The following is a 23,432-nucleotide window of genomic DNA, read 5'->3' on the forward strand; positions in this document are numbered from 1 at the left end:
GCAGTTACTTAGGCATCGCTGTTCAGGGGCCTCTTCTATTAAATCATAAAAGTGACAAACCATTTGTCCTGGTATGACAGCTATTGCCTAACCTACTAAGCTAATAAGCCGTTGGTAGTGAACAAAACTGAGTCATAAATTAAAATTTCAGATAGTTTCATAGCTGGGGGTTTGGGGTTGCCTTTTATTCATTATTGAGTAACCTTTCACTATCTGAAACTGTACATGGATAAAGTTAGGTTTTGGAAATAGCCCAGCAATGGGCTTCATCTCAGACAAGGAGTACTGTAGAAATTCTTTGGACCCAATGCAGTCAGCTGCATTCCGGTTTGATTTCAAGGCAACAAAGCCATTATTTCATTTGTCTTCATGTAAGTAGGTATTGGGTTACATTAGAACAACCCTAAACCCTCCACCCTTCAGAAAAGGAGGGGGGAAGCGTGCACATTTCTGTAAAAGAAACTGCAAGTGCAGTTCACTAACTACTTGTGCTTTGCAACTTCCACTTGTTTCAATATGGATTTTGTGGTAGGCCGTGCAAGTGCCTTTGAAATAGATGAAGGTTGCATAGTAGTTTGGTGAATTGAAATATCATCTTAACTATGTCTACTTAGCAATAAATCTCCCTGAATTCAGTGGAACTTGGGATTGCTGTCTTATACCTAATGGTTATTTGCTAAGGTTCTGAATGAAGATGCTGCAGTGCCTTTTTATCTTGTACTAATTCACTTTGTATGTTAACATTTAATACTAGAAAGAGGACAAATTATGATTTCTCTTTCTAATAAATTTGCACTCTTCTGTTGTCGTTCCAACAACTAAGTTTGCATGCCAGAGGAACAAGCTGGCAGCCAGGTGGCCCATGCTCCTTCCATCAACACCACCATTATCACTGGTGGGAAAGGGAAATGAAGAGAAAGTCTTTTTCTCCCTTCACACTTCCCCACCACTGCCACTTCTGATGGGAGGAGGAAGCCTTTGGAACATAGGGAAGGAAGTTCTTCTCCCCTTCTTCCATGCCCCCCACAAATGATGAAGAAGAGACAAGGATTTTAAAATGCAGGCTTGCTTCTCTTGGCAGTGGTGGGAGGTGGGTGGATGAAGGACAGGTTAGGTGGAGAGTGGTGGCTGTGCAGTACCCTGTGTGCATCTTACATGCATTTGATTTGCTCAGTTTCAACCATACCTGGTTGGAGGTGGGCTGGTGAGGTGAAGGATCCCAGGTCCTGGACAAGGCCCATTTGGAGCACCCTGCAAGCAAGGGAGCCTTTGGCCAGCAGCACAGTGACTCTCCAACAAGTAGGGATTTTATGGGAGGCTCAGCAAGAGCCGAAGGTGCCCTGCTTGCAGGGTGCATCATGGGGATCTTGTCAAGGAAGAAATGCAGTTCTCTTTAAAATGCTTGTAAATGAAAAGTAGCATTAATAATAAAATAGTTAAATATTGTACTTTTCAGAGATTTTACAGAATGTTTTTGATAATTTCAATATTGCCAGTATGGTCACATTGCACTCTGATCAAATTTCCCTCACACCCATTTCCAGCAAAGGTTTACTCAGAATGGACTTGTTTCAAATCCTGGAACTGAAAATTTGAATAAAGAAACAAATGCGTACGGCTGATCGGTGTAGTAGGAGACAAAATTCTGAATTTGTAGAAGGCAGGAACTTGGAGATCGAGTTCCTAAAGTCTGCAATACAATTGGGACTCTGAAGGACACTTGCTAATTGTAAAGTTCTCAGACATGGAACATTTGCAGGTGCAATATTGCATGCATGGAGACAACCCTGAGGCAGGTGGATTCTTCTCTACCCCACTCCAAGCTGGGGTTTGGCATTGCAGGCGCTGCCACCTCTTCAAACCAGCAAACCAACAACACGTGAAATAGCTTTAGAACGTGAGAGCTGAGTGGAAGGCTCAGAGTTGAAGTATATTATATAATCATCTAACCAGGGACTTGGGGGAGAGATTCTGTCCTTTGTGGGATAGCTATTGTTGAGGTAATCTTCCTTCTTCACTTCCCAGGGATGTATTGTTGCTTTCTTTCCTCCCCCTCCCCCTTTACCCATATGATAATGTTTTTCAAGATGAATTTCATAGCAAATTCCAGAGTCTGTGTTCCCTCTGTGTAGTGTATCCTGCTCTAGCCAATTAAATCAGTAATACTTTTGCTTTTAGTTGATGACTTAAATGAATGAATGAAGGCATTCAGTTGTCTCCTTTGGACATGTCATCTACCATGGGTCATGTAACAGAGACAAGGAGTGATGTGAGGATCTAAATTTTCACCTTCAGTGTTTTCAGATATGTGTGATAGGGCCTGCATGCCATGCAACCCTGTTTTTGTTGCCAGGAAGGTCCATGTTCCAGAAAAAGTAGTAAGCTAGTGCACATTCAATCCAGATATGCATTCAGTTTCCACTTAGTTCAACTACAAAGGCTTATCAAAAGACAGAATCTGGATCTCACTGTGTGTTAAAGTAGTGGTGAAGTACTAAGAGACACAACATGGGCAGTTTTTTGTTTGCCTTAAAGGGACCAATTTATTCATACCCTGTCTTTCGTCAAGCAGTTAGCGCCACACTTTTATTTTGGTGTTCTGCAATAGGATTTTTATATGCATTTTAACAGTTATTTAAGAGTCCCCGTGTGCTTAAAAAAGCATCTGAATATATGTACTTCCCCCTCTTCTTAAATAAAGCTGCATCATAACCAGAGTGTTCCATCAATACAGAAGAATGAGAAGGGAGCTGTGGCTGGAACAATATGTAAAAATACTGCTCGTAAAAAAAATCCTTTATTAACTGTCATCATCCCCAGAATATATGTTCAAATAAACGTTGTGTAATAACTAAATTTGAGATTAATAGGTCCCTTAAGAAACGGTGAAGTCATTCAGGATAGTCAGTGAAAAATAGGCTGTAAGACTGTAACATGCACATATTGTCCTGCTTACATGCTCTCTCTGGTGTCATTCCCATTTATCAATGTCGGCAGGCTCTGTTCTCATTAAAACACTCGTGCACAAAAGCAACTTAATTTTCTTAAGAGGAAAGGACACCTGATTCAATTTAGCATCAACAACCAATAACTTGAATATATATTCTTTTCCATTCTGATGTTAAATGAATAGTTATGAGCAGGAGCTGAGATAAAATGCATTCCTATTTTTTATTTTTTTAAGCCTCAGAGGTATGTGAACATGCTTCTAAAAAGGAGAGCATCTAATTCTTGGAAATCACAGTTAAACTGAGATAATATTAACTTTGGTTCCAAAAGGAGCACTTCAAAAGAAAAAGGATGCTTGATGTGGCTCTTTTACCGGTAGGCACAACTTCTCACTGATTCTGTCTAGTCTGGATTTGCAATTTGGGGCCAAATCAGATGTTATGTTGAACATCCAGGCGAAGGTAAAAAAAGCAAACATGGGTTTAGCACCCTATTGCCCTCTGTAGCTCTCTGTAAGACTTACCCATGGCCTGACAGTGTAGAGTCCTGTATTTACGTGCTCCTGGCTAGAGCTGATGGGAGTTGTAATTCAGAACATATGAGGGGCACCAGGTTGTGGAATTAGAATATATGTTCTGAGACTTACAAAGGGAAGGGGAAAGCTTAATGTGGGTCAGGAAATTGGACATGTAATGGCAGGGGTGTGGAAGCTGTGGCTTGACTCCAACTCCCACCTGCCTCAGCCAGTGAGGAATGAAATCAAGGAAGCACCCAAAAGAGGAAATATTGTATTAATGGGTGACTTCAACTTCCCTTACGTAGACTGTTTGCATATGCATTCCAGACACAACGAAGTAAAAAATCTAGATACACAAATGATTGTGCCCTAGAACAGTTGGTCATGGAACCAACCAGGACAGCAATGACCCTGGGTTTAATATTGAGTGGCACCCATGATGTGGTGTGAGATGTGTTGTTAAGTCAGTTTGGAGCAGTGACCACAGTGCTATTAAATTAAATATACAGTGGTACCTTGGGTTACAAATGCTTCGGGTTACAAACTCCGCTAACTGGGAAGTAGTACCTCAAGTTGCGAACTTTGCCCCAGGATGAGAACGGAAATCGTGTGCCGGTGGCAGCAGGAGGCCCCATTAGCGAAAGCACGCCTCAGGTTAAGAACAGTTTTGGGTTAAGAACGGACCTTCGGAACAAATTAAGTTCATAACCCGAGGTACCACTGTATATATAAATGGTTAATTGCCAAGAAAGTCCCACATGGTCACATTTGATTTCAAAAGAGCAAACTTGCCCCAAATGAGGAGATTGGTTAAAAGGAAATTGAAAGACAAAGTCAAGAGGGTCAAATCACTCCAAAATGTTCTGGTGTTGTTTAAAAAATGCAATAATAGGAACTCAGTTGGAGTGTACTGTATACTGCATGACAGGGAAAGTACCACGAGGTCCAAGAGGATGCCAGAGGACAAATTCATGATCCAACAGACTCGTATTACGTTCAATATAGTGAATGATCAGGGTTGTTGGGAGTTGTAGTACAGCAGCATCTGAAAGACCACAGCTCCCCTTAATCCTGTGCTATGGGCTAGGCTTCTAGGTTATGATAAAGGACATATGATTGCTACTCCTTCTGTCCCGTGTTTACAAGTTTTAGCTTTCTATCCTCTCTCCATTTGAATCTAAATTTCACTGGGGGGAAATGGCAGTTTTAAACAACAGCAGAACTTTGAGTAAAGCACAGATGAAGAAATGCTGAAGAAGAGTTTCTTTTAAAACAACCCAGTTTGAAATTTATATTCTGCTTGATTGTAAAAAAAACCACCTGTCAAAGCAGTTTACAAAAAATAAAACCTCAAAATTATCAGTAAAAGCGGTTGAAAACAACTATTTGAAACATTCAAATAACAATGAAGCAGTAAGCTAATAATAGAGTAAAACAAATATTGATTTTCATTTCAGTTACTGCCATTCAAACTTTTGCAGCTGTTTTGAGCCACCACTTTCCCCCTCTGTCTCCTTCTCTTCTTGTTCCCATGCCAAGGCAACTGCTATTGTGCAACATGCCTTCACTTTTGCTCCCCTGCCCTGCCTTCATGCAAATCCAGGATTGTGATGAGGCCCTACAGATCTTCCAATGGGGTTGCATGATGACTCTCTCTCTCTCTCTCTCTCTCTGTGTGTGTGTGTCAGTCTCTCTGTCCCACACCCACCCACCTAAAAACCACTATACAGCAAGGATGGGGAACCTGTTGCCCTCCGGGTGGTGTTAAATTCTAGCTTCCATCAGCTCCACCTAAAGGTCAGGAAACATGGGAGTTGTGGTCTTGGAGTATCTGGAGGGCTGCAGGTTTCCAACCCTGCTGCTAAAGCTATTTTGGAACCATACTGTTAGGCCTCCCTGTGCTAAGTAGATTCTGAAATGGTGCGCTGTGCATGTTGGATGCCATGAAGTGCCATGTATGTCTCTAGCTCATACAGAGCCAGAAATGGCGAGTGTCCATCTGTAATTCCACACGATCCACTGCTTTAATAGTTATGCCCTAACTTACCCAGATGTACAAACATTAAAACAGTCTAATTTTTAAAAAATCTACTTAAAATCTTAACAGTGAGTCCGTAAGTGACTCTGGAGGCCAATTCCGAACCCACACATCCTTCCACAGTGGGGACAAAGGATTCCGGGCGGGAGTTGACCATGGTGAGGGTTTCCCAAACGTGCCTTCCTCTTAGCACGTTTCTCCCTTTCGTCCTGAATCCACAAAACCTTTGGTGAAGGCTTTTCTCCAATTGGAGCATTCGCAGGCCAGTGTTTCTGAGTTGTCTGTGTTTATACTACATTTTTTAAAATTTGCCTTTAAACCTCTTTTGTTGACCACACCAGCATTACGCTTTCCATTTTTAAGTTTGGAATAGAGTAGTTGCTTTGGAAGATGATAATCAGGCATTCAAACAATGTGACCAGTCCAAAGACGTTGATGTTGAAGAATCATTGCTTTGACACTGGTGATCTTTGCTTCTTCCGGTATATTGGCATTAGTTGCCTGTCTTCCCAAGTGATGTGTAAAATTTTTCAGAGACACTGTTGATGGAATCTTTCAGGGAGTTGGCTTTTATAAGTGGTCTGTGTTTCACAAGCATACAGAAAGGTTGGTAGTACAATAGCTTTGTAAACAAACTCTGCACTTCAATTGGGAGAAAGCTGCACTCACAGAGCTCAGGCGATGCTGGATTTTGGCATCAATTTTAGGTCTTGTGGAAAGATAACTGCCCAGGTAGGAGAAGTGATCGACTCTTTCCAATGTTGGATTTGTGGAGCTGTAGAGGGGTTGTTTTGTGCTTGTTGGTGCAGCATTTTTTTTTTTTTTTTTTTTGGATGTTGAGCGATAGGCCAAGCTTTTCGTAAGCTTCTGTGAAGATATTTACACTAAAGCAGAAAAAGTACAGCAGAGAAGCATTCCATCAAATGCTCAAGAGAATAAAGCTGCTTTCACTGAGTACCCTAAAACATAATATTGCTCATGCCACACAAATGTCTTTGGGGCAGTCCAAGCCCAATACATTTTGCTACCCAAAGGTCAAATGCTGCCACCGTCCAATTAGGGTCAACACTGCGAAAAGCTTTGTTGCATTTTTAATGCACCAGATCTCCCCTACAGAAACACCCATTCTAGGGCCATTCTGCTCAATGGGTATCATTTGTGCAAAGCAGGTGAAAAATGACTTATCTCCAGGTAGTACTTAGCAAATCAGTAAAGGCGAGGACACCTAGAAGGCAGCCTTAGAAGATGATTGCAAGGGAGATAAGTTCATACTAGAGAGGGCAGTTCTTGTCTGAAGTGCTTTTACAGCTTTGTGGGTGAATATTGGATATGCTTACAGGGCACACCTGTCTCAAGGTTTGAAACTATAGTTTGGTAGACTATTAGTTAAATTCCTTCTTGTCAGAGAATACATATTCCTGCTCTCTATCTGTGATTGCTGGCTAGCAGAGTTGTCTGGACTAGTGCCTACTCCTTATGTTCAGAAGCAGAATGCAGATGAGGTAGAGGTGTTAAAATATGTTGCTGTGGTTCTACAACTGTCAACTGTGATGTTTTATTCAGCTCTGTCTATTCAGGAGCTCCCCGCACAATGAAGAATGCCATATGCCATTGTCCTTGCTTGCTTTCTCGCTAGCTGGTGAGCAAGCAGCTAGGCAAAGGTTTCTAAACCTATGTTTCCTTGTGTGTTTGGGCCACTGAGAGAGGCTGCGGTCCAGTGCTATCTTTTATTGATAAGGCCAGCAAAGGATGACTCTAATGAAATTATCAAAGCTTTGAATTAATTATGAACTCGAATAAGAAAGCTAAGCTCTCTGGAGCCAAGCATCTCATTAGTCATTCATTCACATTGCAATCTCTTTATAGAGGCAGAAGGAAGGTTCTGCTTCAGCTTAGCCTGTGTTTGGATTTGGTTCAAACTTGCCAGCTCTTTCAAACGTCCTTGCTCTGTGGCTGCAATACATCCTTGGTGATTAACTCGATTCTGCCTCAGTTCTTCATTTAAATGGCAGGTTCTGCTCTCCCCACCCCCACCCCCACTTCCCTTCCCTCTAATCCTGGTTCTGCATCATCGAAGTGGATACCATGCAAGGGGTTCTTCTTCTCTGATAGCAAAGAGGAAAGCTTTACAAGATTGTAAATATTTTATGTCTCGTGGAGTTTGATAGCTTATCCTTAATGCTTCTTTCCATCATTGTTTCTTGGAAATTTAGGTAAGCACAACACTTTATTTAAAATCAATTCAAAGTCATTTATTTTTCTTACTTGTTGAGTTCCTTACATTCTATAGGTATCTCTGGCCTTCAGGATTAAAAGTATTGTGTTCTTATGGTTTACCTATTTCAAAATGTATTCAGTTAAAAGTTCATAATGTACATGGCTAATATTCAAGTAAAATATGGCTTGCTACAGTTGAGAAGTTCTGGCAGTTTGGATGAGTAACACTATTACATTCAATTGTTTTTCAGAATTTTCCCACTATTGAATTTTTATTTTCCCCAGTAGTAATAGTATATTTCTAAGCACTGAGCTCAGTAAGGCTTTCTCCCTAGTAAGTTTATGTTTAGGATTATACTGTTGGTCTGTTTGTACTATTTGTGTCAGCCATGTATAAAAATATTCATTCTGGACAGGTCTTTAACAGTAGTTTATAATTTGTATCAAGATTTGTTTTCTGAATCGCATAACGTTATAGCTACTTACAATTGTTATAAGCAGTGGTGATGGTAAGCTAGATTCTTGAAGATTTGAATGAAATTTTAGGAGTATTTTGTGTAAAGCAGAAAGACTTAATGATTTTTCTTTTTTCTTTATTTAGGCAGCCGCTATATTTAATTCAGCATTTGGAAGTTTTTTGGTGAGTCATACTTTTTTTTTATACGCCTCTTTAATGTACCATTGTTTAATATTTGGATTGCTTGGGAGGAGAATTGGAGACTGTTATTATCTGTCCTGGTGCTCATTAAATATACCCAAGCTTGTATTTCTTTTCTGTGTCTCCTGCTGTTCAGAAAATTAGTGCATGAATAATCTCTGATCAATATAATTTAATGATGCTTAAGTACATGTTAATAGTCTCCTTAATGAGGTGACAATCTATTATTATTCAGATGTTTTGGAGGCTAGCGTCAATATATTGATTTTCTAATGAGGCTTATCACACAATCATTATTTTATATCAAGGGGCCATGGATTTTGAAAGGAAAACATGGCCCAGATGATGAGAGAGACAATGCTAATTCACTCAGTGATGTGTCACCATTTTTCTCTGCTCCATGACCCCAGGGAGGCTATTGGAAAAATAAGCATACAGTCAATGCTGCTCAAAGTATCATTTCTGTGTTTACATGTTAGGGCTGCACTTCCTGAGCACACACTATAAAAACATGCAGAAAGGGCAGCTCAGTAGTTCTTTCTTCTGTTTTGTGTATTCAGCAAATCAAACAGTTTGGCCCCTTAAGAGACATTTTGTATAATTTTGTATCTTTATAATACACATTGTCATCTCAAGTATGGTGCTGACAATTACTTTGATAAAAAGTTGCATTATAGTAAGGGGACATACAATATTACTTTGTGCATTATGAACACTTATCAACAAGTTAAACATGCATATACAAAAATGCTGCAAATAATATGAGATAACATAGGTATTTAGAGAGAGACTTCTATACTCAGATGTTATTTTCATGTATATAGCTCATAATGCTTGAAGCCTGGTATTTTTCCAAATTTTACCATTTTTTAAGCACTAGAATACATCGCAGAGCACTGGTGTTAGGCCTCTGTCAATTAGCTACAAAGCTGCCTTTTGCCGCTAGCTGTAGAACTACTATGGTCCTGCCATGCTGCATGATCTCAAGAAAAAATGTGGACAGGCGTAATGTGGTCAGTGTACTCTACATACTTTGTTTGGTTTCTAAGCCTCCAGTTAAATTTTAGGTAATAAGACTAGTATGTCCCTGTGCCAGTATATCTGCCCGTTCAGCTCCATAGTTACCTCATATAAAGTAAAGCACACTGCAAACCCTGACATTTGCAAGAGCCCTCCAAGATGTTGCTAGTTTGTATGTCAAGGCCTAATCTCCCAAAGAGTGTTGGATACTGAAAACTGGTTCACTGAGTTGGGTTCGATGACCTATAGTGTGATAATTCTATGATCAGTAAAGACATTCCTGTAAGTGCTTTTCAGATATGCAGTCAGGTGACCTGAAAAGAGAAGAAAATGGTTCTATATATGGTTTGGGAGATCTAGTTTTTCAGACAAAGTGGTGTGCTTTTCTTGGAGGTCCTGGAGATATGCATGAGAGCTTTCTGAAATAATATATATTCTCCAGTTATTTAAATATATTAGCATTTGATAGTCTGCATTTACTGGCAATGGCAGAGGCATATACTGGATGTATGGTTTTTAGAATTGGAACTAAACTTCAAACCAATCTCAGAAAATGAATTGCTGTAGTTTTGCAGGCAGAAATATGTGCATATTTATAACTAATGTAATAACATCATAGGTCTAATTAAAACATAGTGTTTTAAAGAACTAATTGTTACAGAAAACTTTTTTTTTCCTGTAGCTAGCCTGGTAATTAACTAATGATAGATGAATTCAATTTACATAAATTTCAGACCAAGAGAATATTTTAGAATTATGCCACAGAGAATTGCTCTGAGTTTTAATATCATTATCTCCTCCCCTCATTTAAAAAGTTGGGTTTAGAATAATTGTGGAACATAAGTGATTTGAGTTTTCCCCATGACAGCAACTTAATAAAATATGATAGCATTTTAGTAATTCAAAGCAGTTGGTTATCAACAATAACTGTGGCTCTAGGATGGTATCTCTATGCACATTTATTTGAGAATAAACCCATTGAACACAGTGGGACTTACTTTTCAGTAAACACATAGGATTAGGTTGCATACCATATAGTTATTTAAAAAAAAGATGATTAAATCTAGACTAGACTCCTGCAATGCTCTCTACAGAGGACTGCCTTTGAAGACAGGAAACTTTGGCTAATGCAGAATTCAGTGACCAGAATGCTTGTTTGTGTGTAGGTGGTTTTATCATATTATTATACCAATTTGCATTGGTTGCAGAGGTTACCTATGTTTTCAGACGCTAATGTGTTAGTGCTATTTGAAGTCCAGAACAGTTTTGGGAGCATGTTGCTTAAAAGAGCACCTACTCTCATATGAACTTGCTGGGCCCTGCTCTCTGCCCAACAACCAATGGAGATGTTTCAGTGGTGGAATTCTCTCCCATGTGATCTCTGCTTGGCCTTGTCTCTTGAGGCAGACCATAGTACTTTAAAAAATAATAAGCCACTAAGGTTATTTTTTAAAAATTGCTGGACCCCTGTTTATTACTTTATCTGATGCTTCTTTGTTTTATCTGGTGCCATTTTACCATATGTTGTTTGTTCAATTATGTGATGAATTTACCATTTTTATTGAAAACTGCCTTGTGAAGGCTTGCCCTAAAACGCAGGATAGAAACAAATATAATAAAAATAATTATACAATAAAATACACATTTTATTATACTGTCACAGACCTGGAATAATTGGTGTTGTTGGAGTTCACCTGCCAAAGGCAACTGGTTCCTGCATTAAATGCCATAAATGGATAAAATGCTTAAATATTAACTAATTGCCTATTGCACTGTTGCCCAGTTATTCTGGATGTATTGTTTCTAAAGACAGTTGTGTTGAAGTGCTGGTTAGCAGCTTGGTGCTAATATAAGAACAGTGTAACTGTACATAAATTTAGATATGTACATGCACACACCATCCTTCCACAAAATGCCCTTCTAATAAAAATGTATGGAATTCTTATCTACTCCATTTTAGTAGGCATAATGCTTTATATAGCCTGACAGGACTTGTGTAAATGCATTAGGTGCAGTGTCCATTTTTCTTGCAAATTTGTGACAGAGATTTAATTATGGGAATGACCAACAACTTACAAATCTAATTTTCATAGGCTGAGCCAACTTCTTTATTTTTTTTAAAATAATGATGGATTTTTTTTTTTTAAGCAATGATTTCATTACTATTTAAAGAAATTCCATTCGTGTGGAACTAACCAATTGACTGGCATTTTTATTTCATTATATTGCACCAAATGCTGTTCATGCTTTTTTCTGTTAATTGTTCTGCATTGTGTTAAAAAACCCAAAACATTGTGCAGAAAATTGCAGGGGAGGAGACTAGCTTGTTGATAATATCTTCTTTCCCAGTTTGTAAAATCATGCAATATTTTTTAAAAGAAAGAAAAATGTTTGAAGAACGTTGGCCAAACATACCTCTTTGACTTTCTTATGACCACTTATTTTAAGCAACTAAAGTAAGTGTTCATTATTGATGTTGAATTATAATGTGTATAATGTCTAACTGTTGCAACTATGTCTTCATAGTATAATTTCATATTCTCAATAGTCAGTTTTCTTTTTCTCTGTTAGGAATTGTGGAGAATTGATCCTGTTTTCAGCTTTAGGTTCTTTTAGCTCAGATTTATAACTCCTTGCTGTTTATTTGAGAGGACCCATGTACTAAGTTAGGTCCATTAATTTCAGTAACTCTACTCTGAATAGAACATAATTGGATACAACCCAGCATCTTTTCTTTTGAGTAGACTGGGAAAGGGTGAAGCTTTGCTATGGCAGTGAATTGTTTGATGATTTAGCTTGTGGAAATTATTTCAAATTTTCATTAATCTGAAACTGGTTTTGGAGATCTTTTGGTTTGATATGTCTTGGTGTCACAGATCCTGGAATGGTTTAGATGTTTTAACTGCAAAACTACCAGGTCCTGCTCAAGACACTTGGACTGCCTGAAGCAAAGATAGCAAGACACCCCATTTCCATGTACGGAAGCTGACTGGACTGGCAATTGAAACTTGCTTCAACACTGGGGATGGGAAAGCATCCTCCACCACATCTGAGGGTAGGCAGGGTTGTGTAGCAGATGCATGACAGGCCATGTAGCACATCCTGCACTTTTTTCCCACTGAAGGGAACAGCCAGAGGGTTGCCTATACTGCTCCACAGCCTGTCTTGCCTAAGGCAGTTGCCGAATGGTAGAGCTGGCCTGAGAACCACCAGTGGCAGGCAATTGCTTTGCGCCTGGACAGATCTCATCTCATGGGTGAATGAAATCTGCTACAGGTTCTCTCCCATAAATTTATGAACAATTGGAGATCATATTGGTTGAGCTCATATAAGGGTTTATAGGTGATCAGCAACAACTTGAATTGGTGTTCCATGTATATAGGTGACTAGCTGACCCCGCCACATGTTGCTGTGGCTGATTTAGTGAAATGGGAAAGGAAGATACAGTATAAAAGAGAAGTGTGTTTCCACAGGTTTTTGCGTTTAAGTTCAGGTTCAGTCTTTTCTGTTTTCCTGCTCATTTTTGTCTTCGTGTGTGTGTGGGGGTGTGGGGGTAGTGGGGACGTATGTATGGTGGGAAGTTGTGGAAGATGCGTGTGACATCTTCCATCTTACCTTGGAAGTTTTTTGTCCAATAGAAGTTGTGGTAGGGATGTTTCCGTCTTGGCCTGGGTTTGGAGGTGGAGCCTAGGAGTCGGCAAAAGCGGCGTTTGGGGCCGGCCTGGCTCTCTAGACAGTGGAGGCGGCGTCACAACCGTGCAAATCGGCGTTTGCGGCCGGCCTGGCTCTTGAGCCGGTTGAGGTGATGTCGCAAATGTTGGAAGTGGCATTTCCAGCTGACCTCCCTCTCCATCCGGTCCACTGGAGGGTGCTATATTTTTTTTTTTGCACAAAATCACGTTTTTACCTGTGAAAGGTGTGCCATCTGTACAATGTAAGCACATACAAACACTCCCATATGGCCATGGAACGTTGTGTCCAAATTTGAACAGAATCTGTCAAGCAGTTACAGAGATTATTGATCGGTCACAAACATCCACCTTTTACATATATGTGTGTGTGTATGTGTGTGTGTGTGTATATATATATATATATATATATATATGAAGAAAAAGCAGTAACCTACCGTGCATCTCTTATGGCTGCAGTTCTTTGAGATAAATTTCAGGAAGACGGATGACAAAATGCATACAGGAAGGTTTCCGTAAGTGTGCTTTCTTTCGAGAGTCCTCAGGATCCTTTCCATGTCTTAATGTGTCTATTACCTTCTGTAGCCCAGCAGGAGAAATTCTTACAACTACTTATGTGAGATGAGGCCTTGAGGTTGGAAGATAGTGGCTTGTCCAAAAGCACCCTCGTCTATTCCCTATCTAACACTGCCCGCTGGTTCAGGAGCTGGGAATGTAAAGAAGAAAATCGGGTTGCCTTTATTAGTAAAACCAATTTCTCCTCCGTATGCTAGAACACTTAAATTGCTTAGTCTGGAGTAATCCCACAGGATTTGCTGGGGGAAAGGAAAAAACATTCCTCAAGCATTATAGTATTTTTCTGGTTTGCTAGTTTTCTTTCTACTGCAGGCTCCTGGCAACTTTTAAGCCTACACATGGGCAAACCTGTTCAATGAAAGATTGCTTGTGACATCACCCAACCATAAATCTCTCTTTTTATGTTGATGTTGTGCATATTACTATAGCAACAAATAATTCTGTGGTATGCACTAATGAGCCATTGGTGCACTTATAGATTATTTGAAGTCCTCCTTGTGTTGGCCTCCTGCCTATCAATACACCTGAGGCATGTGGTTTATGGCCTATTAAGGTACACCCTGTTGTGCATTATTGCTTAATTGTACTGTACTTTACTTCCATTTTTAAATTTTATTTTACTTTATTTTTATTTTTTGCTGGTGGGAGTAAATGTAATGCCAGTTTTTTAAAGGACAAAATGCACATTATGTGCAAATAAGATAGCAATAATGTTACTCTTTAAAACACTTGTTTAGTAAATGGAATTTTAAATACATCAAAAACAATGTGAATAGTTTCATATCCTTCTAAAGCTAAATAATTAGCAGCCATTGTGCAGTTCTTTTTTATTATTGGCTGGACAGCATAAAGATGAAAGACGATTTATAGATAGTACTGCACTTCATAGCTGACTGAAGCAGGTGTTAGAAATGCAGATGATGTGCATTGACCAAAGACTGTACAAATTTGAAATGAAAATGCCAGTGGTCTGCTTGCAGTGCTATGCACATGTGATGTTTCCAGTAGCTGAATTATTAATTTTGTTGTGCAAAATTGTTCAGCTGTTCAGAAAAAGGTGCCCTTTGAAGATTCCCCCCTCCCCCTTTATTTGTATTCGACAACAAGCAATCTCTGTTTTGCTTCATTTTTATTGTCTTTGCTTGTAGAAGTGACCTGCAAATTCAGTAGCTCAGAATAGTTTAATTGCCCAAGCTCCTGAGAATTTGAATGCAGAAGAGGAACTGCTGTTGCATGCAAGAATTTCTGCATATGCACTCCTCTCCCAAAATTACAGTTAATTATGTGGCAGAACCAATTGTGCCTACCATCAGTTTGGGCAAGGGTGGGAAACCTGTTGCCTTCCAGATGTTTATGAGCTGCCAACTCCAATAGTCTAGCCAATGGTCAAGGATAATGGGAGTTTGAGTCCAACAACTTCTGGATGACTACTTGTTCCAGATCTGAGTTAGGGAATGCATGCATGGACCAGAATGGCCAGGGATCAGTATAGGTACAAACCCAAGAAGTGAATTGCAGGGTGGTTTATCCAAACGTGTACTGTTTTGCACAAGCACACTCTGTTTATAGAGGCCTACCAAACTTACTCACAGATGACCCTTGCTAAATTGGAATAACTGACTTAAATATGTATTATACTAGAGAAAATGGATTACGAATTGTACTGCAAATAATTTCTTTAATCTATAAAGAAAGAAAAGATCTATATGAAATAAGTTTATTATTCTGTGTTTGGATCCAAAAGACATAGTTAATGTAAATGTATACAAGTGCAGTTGTCAGCTGTTTCAGATTTGTTTTAGCTGATCAACCCTGTCTTTTAACCCATAAGCAATTATGCTGATAAAAGCATCTGCTCTTTACGTGTTCTAGATTTAGGTGAATTGACTGAATTCACACAACATTCTTGTCTGATTGTCTATGGTCCTCAGGTCAAGTTCCATACTTTACTCCATTGTTGATGTATGGATCTACCTTTAGTTATTGCACATATGCCACCTCATGGCAGTATACATGGTTATGCCGTCCTTTTTATCATCACAACAACACTATGAAGTAGGTAAGCTGAGAGATAGTACCAGGGGGAAGCTTCATGGCTGTTTGGGAATTTGAGACCAGATCTTCCTAGTCTAGTCGTGATAAAGGGTCTGGAAACCAAGCTTTCTGAGGAACAGTTAAGGGAGCTGGTATGTTTAACCTCAATAGTAGGAGACTGAGAGGAAAGATGAGGCAACCCAGCCAAATGGGTGGGGTATAAATAATATTATTATTGCCATCTTCAAATGTCTAAAGGCCGTCACATGGAAGATGGAGCAAGCTTGTTTTCTCCTGTTCTGGAGGGTAGGACCAGAACCAATGGCTTCAAGTAACAAAAATGGAGGTTCTGATTAAACATAAGGAAGAACTTTCTGATGGTAAGAAAGAACAGACTCCCTTGGGAGGTGGACTCCCTTGGAGGTTTTAAAGAGATTAGTTGGCCATCTGTCTTGTATGATCTACTTGAGATTCTTGCATTGCAGGGGGTTGGACTAGATGACCTTTGGAATCCCTTCCAATATGGGGCTTGAACCCATGACCATGAGATTAAGTGTCTCATGCTCTACTACTGGCTGAGCTGTCCCTGAGAACACGTGAAAGGGCCTTCTCTACAGCAGTATCCCATCCCTGGAATACTGTTCCCTTGGAGGCGTGTCTAGCACTGACATTTCTGATTTTTCGTTGGTTGGTGAAGACACACTTCTTCACACATGTCTTTGGGTGGGTGCGTGGGTGGGGGGTAAAGGGGTGGTCTATAATGAGCCACTCAGTCTGCAGTTGTTTGTCACCAGCTACTAGTTGCATATTTTAAGGATATTTTTTGATATTTTAATTTATATATGTTTATGGTTTTACATACTGACTTGGTTTATTATTGTATTCCTGTCCTGAGAGCGCTTGGTAGCCTAGAAATAGCATTGAATGAGTTAATAAAAATCTGGAAGGAATCAGTGCATCTAAGCAGTCTGCAAGGCATCAGGTCCCTTAAAAGTACAATTCTAAACAGGTTTATTCAGAAGTTCCAGTATATTTCAGTGGAATTTATTCTCTAGTTAACCGAGTTTAATGGGACATGGGTGGTGCTGTGGGTTAAGCCACAGAGCCTAGGGCTTGCCGATCAGAAGATCGGCAGTTTGAATCCCCACGACGGGGTGAGCTCCCGTTGTTCAGTCCCTGCTCCTGCCAACCTAGTAGTTTGAAAGCACGTCAAAGTGCAAGTAGATAAATTGGTACCACTCCGGCGGGAAGATAAACGGCGTTTCCGTGCACTGCTCTGGTTTGCCAGAATTGGCTTAGTTATGCTGGCCACATGACCCGGAAGCTGTACGCAGGCTCCCTCAGCCAGTAAAGCGAGATGAGTGTGGCACCCCAGAGTCATCCGTGACTGGACCTAATGGTCAGGGGTCTCTTTACCTTTTTAACCGGGTTTAGAACTGTAGACCCTGCATCCCAAAGGCTTGTTTATCAGCTGCACTGGTTAATCAGAGTTCAGATCAGTTAAACCTTGCTTTGTTGTGAATATGCCTCAAGGTAATGGTGAGATGTTTATGGGAATAAATTTACAATTGAATTGTTTACTTGTTAAAGCCAGAGGCTTTTACAAGTTATCGGATAGAGGTACAAAATAATATAACCATGACAAAAAAAATGTATAAAACAACATTAAAAGGCATCAGACTGCAAGCTGTCCCCTGTGGGTAATGCAGACTCCTACCACGGCTTGCTTGTTACCTCAAGAGAACAAGCTCCATTGCTAAAAAGCTGTGATTTACTTTGCAGTCATGCTGAGTCATGGTTTGTGCCCTGTTCTTTGAAGGGCACATGGGATTCACTTTGTTCCTTTAGTGTGTTGGGCTGAGAGAAAGTGATATAGCCAGAGCCATGGTTCATGACCAACCATGGATTTTTACCTATTTGTCCCACTTCCCTAGCCAATATTCTAACTAATACCTAGTTAAATCCACAATAATTCTGTAAAGCTGAGAAAAGTGAGAAATGTGTACAGCCATACCTTGGAATTATTGCGGGTTCCGTTCCAGACCACCGCAATAAAGTGAATATCACAATAAAGCGAGTCACACTTTTTTTGTTTTGTTTCCCAGTGCATATATAAGTTACCTTTACACTATGCTGTGGTCTATTAAGCAGCCAGGCTACCTGCAGCTGCACCCGCGTCCTTGTAAGGAGCAGCAGGAGCCGTTGCAGGGCGGGGGCAGGCTCCTGCAGCCTTGTCTCCAGCCCAGTAACAGCAACTCCTGAAATTCTTCAGTTTGTAAAAAGCTCAACATCTGTGAAGCACAATAAAATGAGGTATGCCTGTATTCTGCTCCATGATATTCTGCTTTGCATTTTCTTACATGCCCGCAACTCAACCAAGGTGGGGCACATCAGTAGCCTTGGTTTCAGAAACTAGTGAACCTGCAAATATGCTGCCTGAATATGAGACTTGCAGCTCCTGAGGAAGGCCCCTTGTGGTTTAGTTTATTTGTGTTGAAAGAAAGCTTTTGTTTATGGAATATGGCAGAATAGCTCTCAGGATGCAAAATGAGGTGATCAGACTGTATACTGTGCTCAAAGAAAACAAGGGGAGATATGTATGCATTGGCTCATCTTCAGCTGTGAGTTTGGTGGGAGCAAAGGGCAGGAGTAAATAATTTAAGGTTTCTAATCTATCATTTCCCCTGTAATTTACATGTAAATGAATGGAACCAGGTACAAGTTAGGGAATCATAGCCAAGGGACAGTGAAAAGGAGGCCATCTGTGAAATGTGGGTAAAAGGTTATTGCAGAGACTGTGGAGAGAACAGATGCCCCCTCTTTCCTGAGGACACATGCTCAAAAGCCCGTATATTTTTATTCTGAAAAAATAGTTTGAGAATAGCTCTGGGATAAATAGCATTTTGAGATGGTTCCCCTGGGACAAAGAATACTTTGGTTCTTAAACCCTGATAAAGAGGCTTTTTGCTCTTTTGTAATCTGTTATCTGATTTGACAAGGTGTTCAGGGTATTCTATAATTTACATCACATGATCATAGGGGCACAGCTCCCATAATCTCCAAGTGGTAAAGGATTATGGGAATTGTAGTCCAAAACATCTGGAGGAGAGCAGAGTGGGGTAAGTGGGTATATGAAGGAATTTGAAGCAGTAGAACAGTTTAGTAAAGCAAATAAGTTTTAGGAGGTGGCCTGCCCTCATAATTACAAAGTATTAAAACTTACTGTATCATACTTCAGTTAACTCTGGTACACTCCTTGGTTGTCTCCTGAGACAGACAGATGCTAGCCAGTACAGGGTCCTTACAAAGTCCTATATGAAAAGTGAGTAGCCACTCGCCAAAGCTCAGTACAGTGGTACCTCGGGTTACATATGCTTCAGGTTACATAATCTTCAGGTAACAGACTCCGCTAACCCAGAAATAACACTTCAAGTTAAGAACTTTGCTTCAGGATAAGAACAGAAATCATGCTGTGGCGGTGCAGTGGCAGCGGGAGGTCCCATTAGCTAAAGTGGTGCTTCAGGTTAAGAACAGTTTCAGGTTAACAACGGACCTCCGGAACAAATTAAGTACGTAACCAGAGGTACCACTGTACTACTTATATAGCCCAGTTTAACTTTTTGCTCAGAGTATAGTGATTTTTTTTCTTTACAAAAGCAGTAGAGGAATGTGCAGCATTCCAGTTTAAGAACCTCTAGAAAGTTGTGCCCCATTGTATATCTCTGGCAGCATAAAGCTCTGCATTGCAAAGGCTTTTGCCATATTCTGTCAAGAAGATGTTGTCCCATAGGAAAGATGTGTGTCCTTTGTATGTTGTTATTAGCACCAGCAATATTTTGCACATTCTCAAAGTGCTTTGAGAAGGTGGAATTCAGAGCACAAACCTACTGTGACAATCTATCCAGTAGGCTACAAAGCAGTTATTTTCTGTTACACACAAGTGTAACAACTTGGATAAAACTTAAGTACAGTGGTACCTTGGTTTAAGAACAGCTTAGTTTATGAACAACTTGGATTAAGAACGTTGCAAACTTGAAATCAGGTGTTTTGGTTTGTGAACTTGCCTTGGAAGCAGAACATGTTCCACTTCCTGTTGAGTATGTTCCATTTGTAAATTGAGTCCCCCGCTGCTATGGGAAAGCACGCCTTGGAACGCTTTGGTTTAAGATCGGACTTCCAGAAAGGATTAAGTTCGTAAACCAAGGTACCACCGTATAAAGAACAGCACACATTCTACTGCTACCTTAATGAATGAGAAACAAACATAATTAGATTCATGCTTTATTAAAAATAAGTTCTGCTCTGTACAGTGAGACTTACTACTAGTAAGTGTTTTTTTCTAGAATTATTGCATTGAAACAATGTAAGAACAATGTGGCACACATTAAAAAAAGTTTTTTGTAAAAAGTTTGTCTTATCACAAAAGGTTGGCACATATTTTTTTTGAAGTGTGAAAAAGTGCATAACATAATTTGTGCAAAACAAATTAAAGTGCAAGTATGTCACTGTGAATTTGTAAGCAGTTTTGTTAGCTCAATAGCATTATCTTAGTTAAATCCTCTAACATTTCCTTAGCTGTTTTAGCCTTACTATTTTGTGTACAGTACTATTAGGATGTTTATGCCATGTTGCATGGCAGTGCTAGGCAATTGGATTACTTTCTTTTTCCATTCCATTTTACGATGCCTGTATAATCACCCAAATTGCTCATTTGTGAAAAGCACAAGACCCAGGGACTGAGTGTATACCCAGAGAGACAGTGGCTCTTTTTTAGCATGATTTAAATAGCAATATGTGCTTAAACCCTGGGTTTTATTTTTATTTTTTTAAATGCTCAGGAGGTTTTATTGTGTAAACTACAAAAACATCTTCTTAAAAACCGTAAGTTGAAGAAAGATAATGTTTTCCTTGCATCGTGATGAATGTAGCAATTGTGCACATGTGCTGGAATAGATCATATTGAACATCCCCTGAGCTCCGTTTGCAGACAAGTTGTAGCTCCACCATGACAAAATTCCCACAAGGTTGTTGAATTATTAATGCTCTGGAATCTGCGGGATTCAGCAGATAATGTTCAGAATTATTGATGGCAAACTTTATCCCTTTTATTTTCTGAGATGTATAATGAAATGGGGAGCCCAACGAGATATTGTGGATAGCGTTTAGGCTAATTTTTGTAGGGACCAACTGGCCTTTTCTCTCATCTAACATATGTAAATATAATATTTTTCTCTTGTGGCAGAGGGGAGGAGACTGGCGCTGATTTATGAAGCCTTCTAGCATTCTCTGTGCACTGCATCCTGTGAGGGCATGATGCTCTAATTACACTTGCTCTGTATAATGAGAGCTCTTAATGACAATTACGGATTATAGTTAGGGTTGCTCAGGGATTTTTTTTTTCTCATCTTGAGATGATATATTGACTTTTGCACAATAAGTCTTTATACTGTATGGGTGCAGTGGGCAAAGCAGTGTTCCTTTGCTAGCTCTTTGGGGGGAAATGGAGGTTGTACAGCTGAACAGCTTGATGAACTTAAGTTCCCTGTCAATATTTACAGCGCACACAGGCTTCTTTCAAGTTTAGGAAGGTAAAATGACATTTCAATGTGGGCCTTGGGTTCACCATCTTCTAAGCAGCTGGTCCTAATAAGCAGCTTCTGATTTGCACATAGATTTAGCTTGGTGTTTAGGGTGGAGCTAGGCATAGTCATAATATAGAGTTCCAACTCTGTTATGTCCTTGTAATGGTGGGGTGGAGAAAAGTGTACTAAATAGGTGTGCGGGCAATATTTAATCCTTTCTTCCGCCTACCGATTACTCTCTGAAAATGCCTTCCAGTCTGCTTTTAATTGATTTTTAAAAAATGAAGCCTGGCTTTAGTGCCCTAAAAAAAGCCTGTTTGAGGGAGAGGAATAGCTGGGGGAGGGAGGGGGGCATTTACAGGGATAAACTGGTGGACTTGGGAAGTCTTAAATACCAGTTTCCCCCTCTATGCTCTCCTTTGGCCATGCATTCCCATTACCTTGACAAATGTGGACTGCAGAATGTGTGTGCAGAACATCTAGTTTCACCCTGAGGCTATTTTTTTTTAAGAATATGGTTCATGCTTCTGAACATTATCATAGTTGCTTCACATTTTTCATGCTTTGGCAATAAGCTTTTGCTGAAATGAAAGGTTAGACTGAAGGCTATCTTTGTTATTCCAGCCACTGAAGAGTTAAGAAGCAAAATCTGCCATTTTCTATAATATTATTGTAATTACTTCGCACTCGCTTCCAAACACACACCATGTCTGTCCCAAACAATATTTTCCTATGTAGGTAATCTTGCCTTGTGTACCTTTCCATTGTGAACAGAACTGTTGAACCAATTGAAAATACGTTTCTCTTCTCACTCAGCTTCGCCTGAGTGGATGCCTACCTTTTGCTGCAAGGTAACAGCAGGAAGCATTTGTCCCATGTGTCTTGGAAGATTACTGGTAGAACTGTCCAAACCTCTAGAGAAGCCTCTCCTAACTCTGCCTTTTGAATCTTAAACACTGACTGTGACCAGAAGAACTGTACAGATAATCAAATTTACCATGTGCTTGCCCATTACTTAAATGTATGTTAAATTGCAGCAATAATTTCAATAATGTGTGGTTCTGGTGTTGCTGTTGCCACATCCCCTAGTCATAACCAATTCAGTTTCTGTGGCCTGAAGTCATTGGTTTTCTAATGCCACACCCCCTTTCTTTCAGATAGAAATAGATGGTTTGGGTGATTTGTTTTTGCGCAAGTTTTGCACTGCTTTCCAAATATTTGTTGTTGTTCAGTGGTTCAGTCGTGTCCGACTCTTCGTGACCCCATGGACCAGAGCACGCCAGGCACGCCTATCCTTCACTGCCAAATATATAAGTCATCAAAAATGCAGGTTCCTTTATAATGGACTATCCGTTGTGCACACACCCCACAATTCTTTTTAGAAAACCTGGGAGAACTTCTATAAGTTCTTTTACACCTATTTTTTTTTAAAAAGCACCCTATCACCATACTACATGCAGACAAATATTTTAGAGCTACTACAGTACAATTTTCTCACTGAAGAGAAACACACACACACACACACACACCACATAAACACACATAAATACACAAACACCTGCAGGTAGTTATAAAGTAGTACATGAACAATAGTTGGAATTGTTAACTCTGAAATCCACTGAGAAAATACAGGAAAGACAACAAATTTCTTTAAAAAAGACTACTCAAAGCATAAAGCATTACTAATGCAGACAACCCAGGAAACTATTTCGTGACACTGCCTTGCTGTACCACAGGTTGGGGGGGTGTTATGGACAAAAAAAAGAAAGAACATCAGTTTTTGCCCACTGCTTTTTTCTTCATGTATATCCCCCCCCCCCCCCGCCAGATTTCAGCAACTCCCAACACAAATTGATAAACATGTATACTGGGAACAATAAGTTGATTAGTTAAGCAAAAAGGTTAATGAGGTGGCTGTAGTTTCATGCTAAAGTATTTTGGTAGCTTTATTTTAACACAGTTGTACTTTGGTCCTTGAATTTAATCTGTTCTGGGAGTCTGTTCAACTCCCAAAACAGTTTGAAAACCAAGGTGTGGCTTCCGATTGGCTGCAGGAGTTTCCTGCAGCCAATCGGAAGCCGCGGAAGCTGTGGCGGACGTTCGGCTTCCAAAAAATGTTCGCAAACCGGAATACTCACTTCCGTGTTTGCGA

At 39.8% G+C, this 23,432-nt stretch overlaps 1 protein-coding gene across 7 annotated transcripts in view; it reads left to right on the forward strand.

Moving 5' to 3' along the window:
- SLC10A7 (solute carrier family 10 member 7) overlaps positions 1-23,432 on the forward strand; it is a 122,004-nt gene that overhangs the window by 24,209 nt on the left and 74,363 nt on the right. For 6 of the 7 annotated variants that reach the window (XR_004427401.1, XM_033161375.1, XM_033161380.1 and 3 more), the window contains one exon: positions 8,323-8,361. The exons of the other annotated variant lie outside the window; for it this stretch is intronic. Coding sequence is in view for 5 of the 6 variants with exons in the window: in XM_033161375.1 (XP_033017266.1) it covers positions 8,323-8,361 (39 nt within the window). In the remaining variant the exon portion in view is untranslated. The remainder of the gene's footprint in view (positions 1-8,322; positions 8,362-23,432) is intronic. 7 annotated transcript variants of the gene reach the window in all.

Source organism: Lacerta agilis, chromosome 9, assembly GCF_009819535.1.
Source record: "Lacerta agilis isolate rLacAgi1 chromosome 9, rLacAgi1.pri, whole genome shotgun sequence".
Taxonomy (NCBI): Eukaryota; Metazoa; Chordata; class Lepidosauria; order Squamata; family Lacertidae; genus Lacerta; species Lacerta agilis.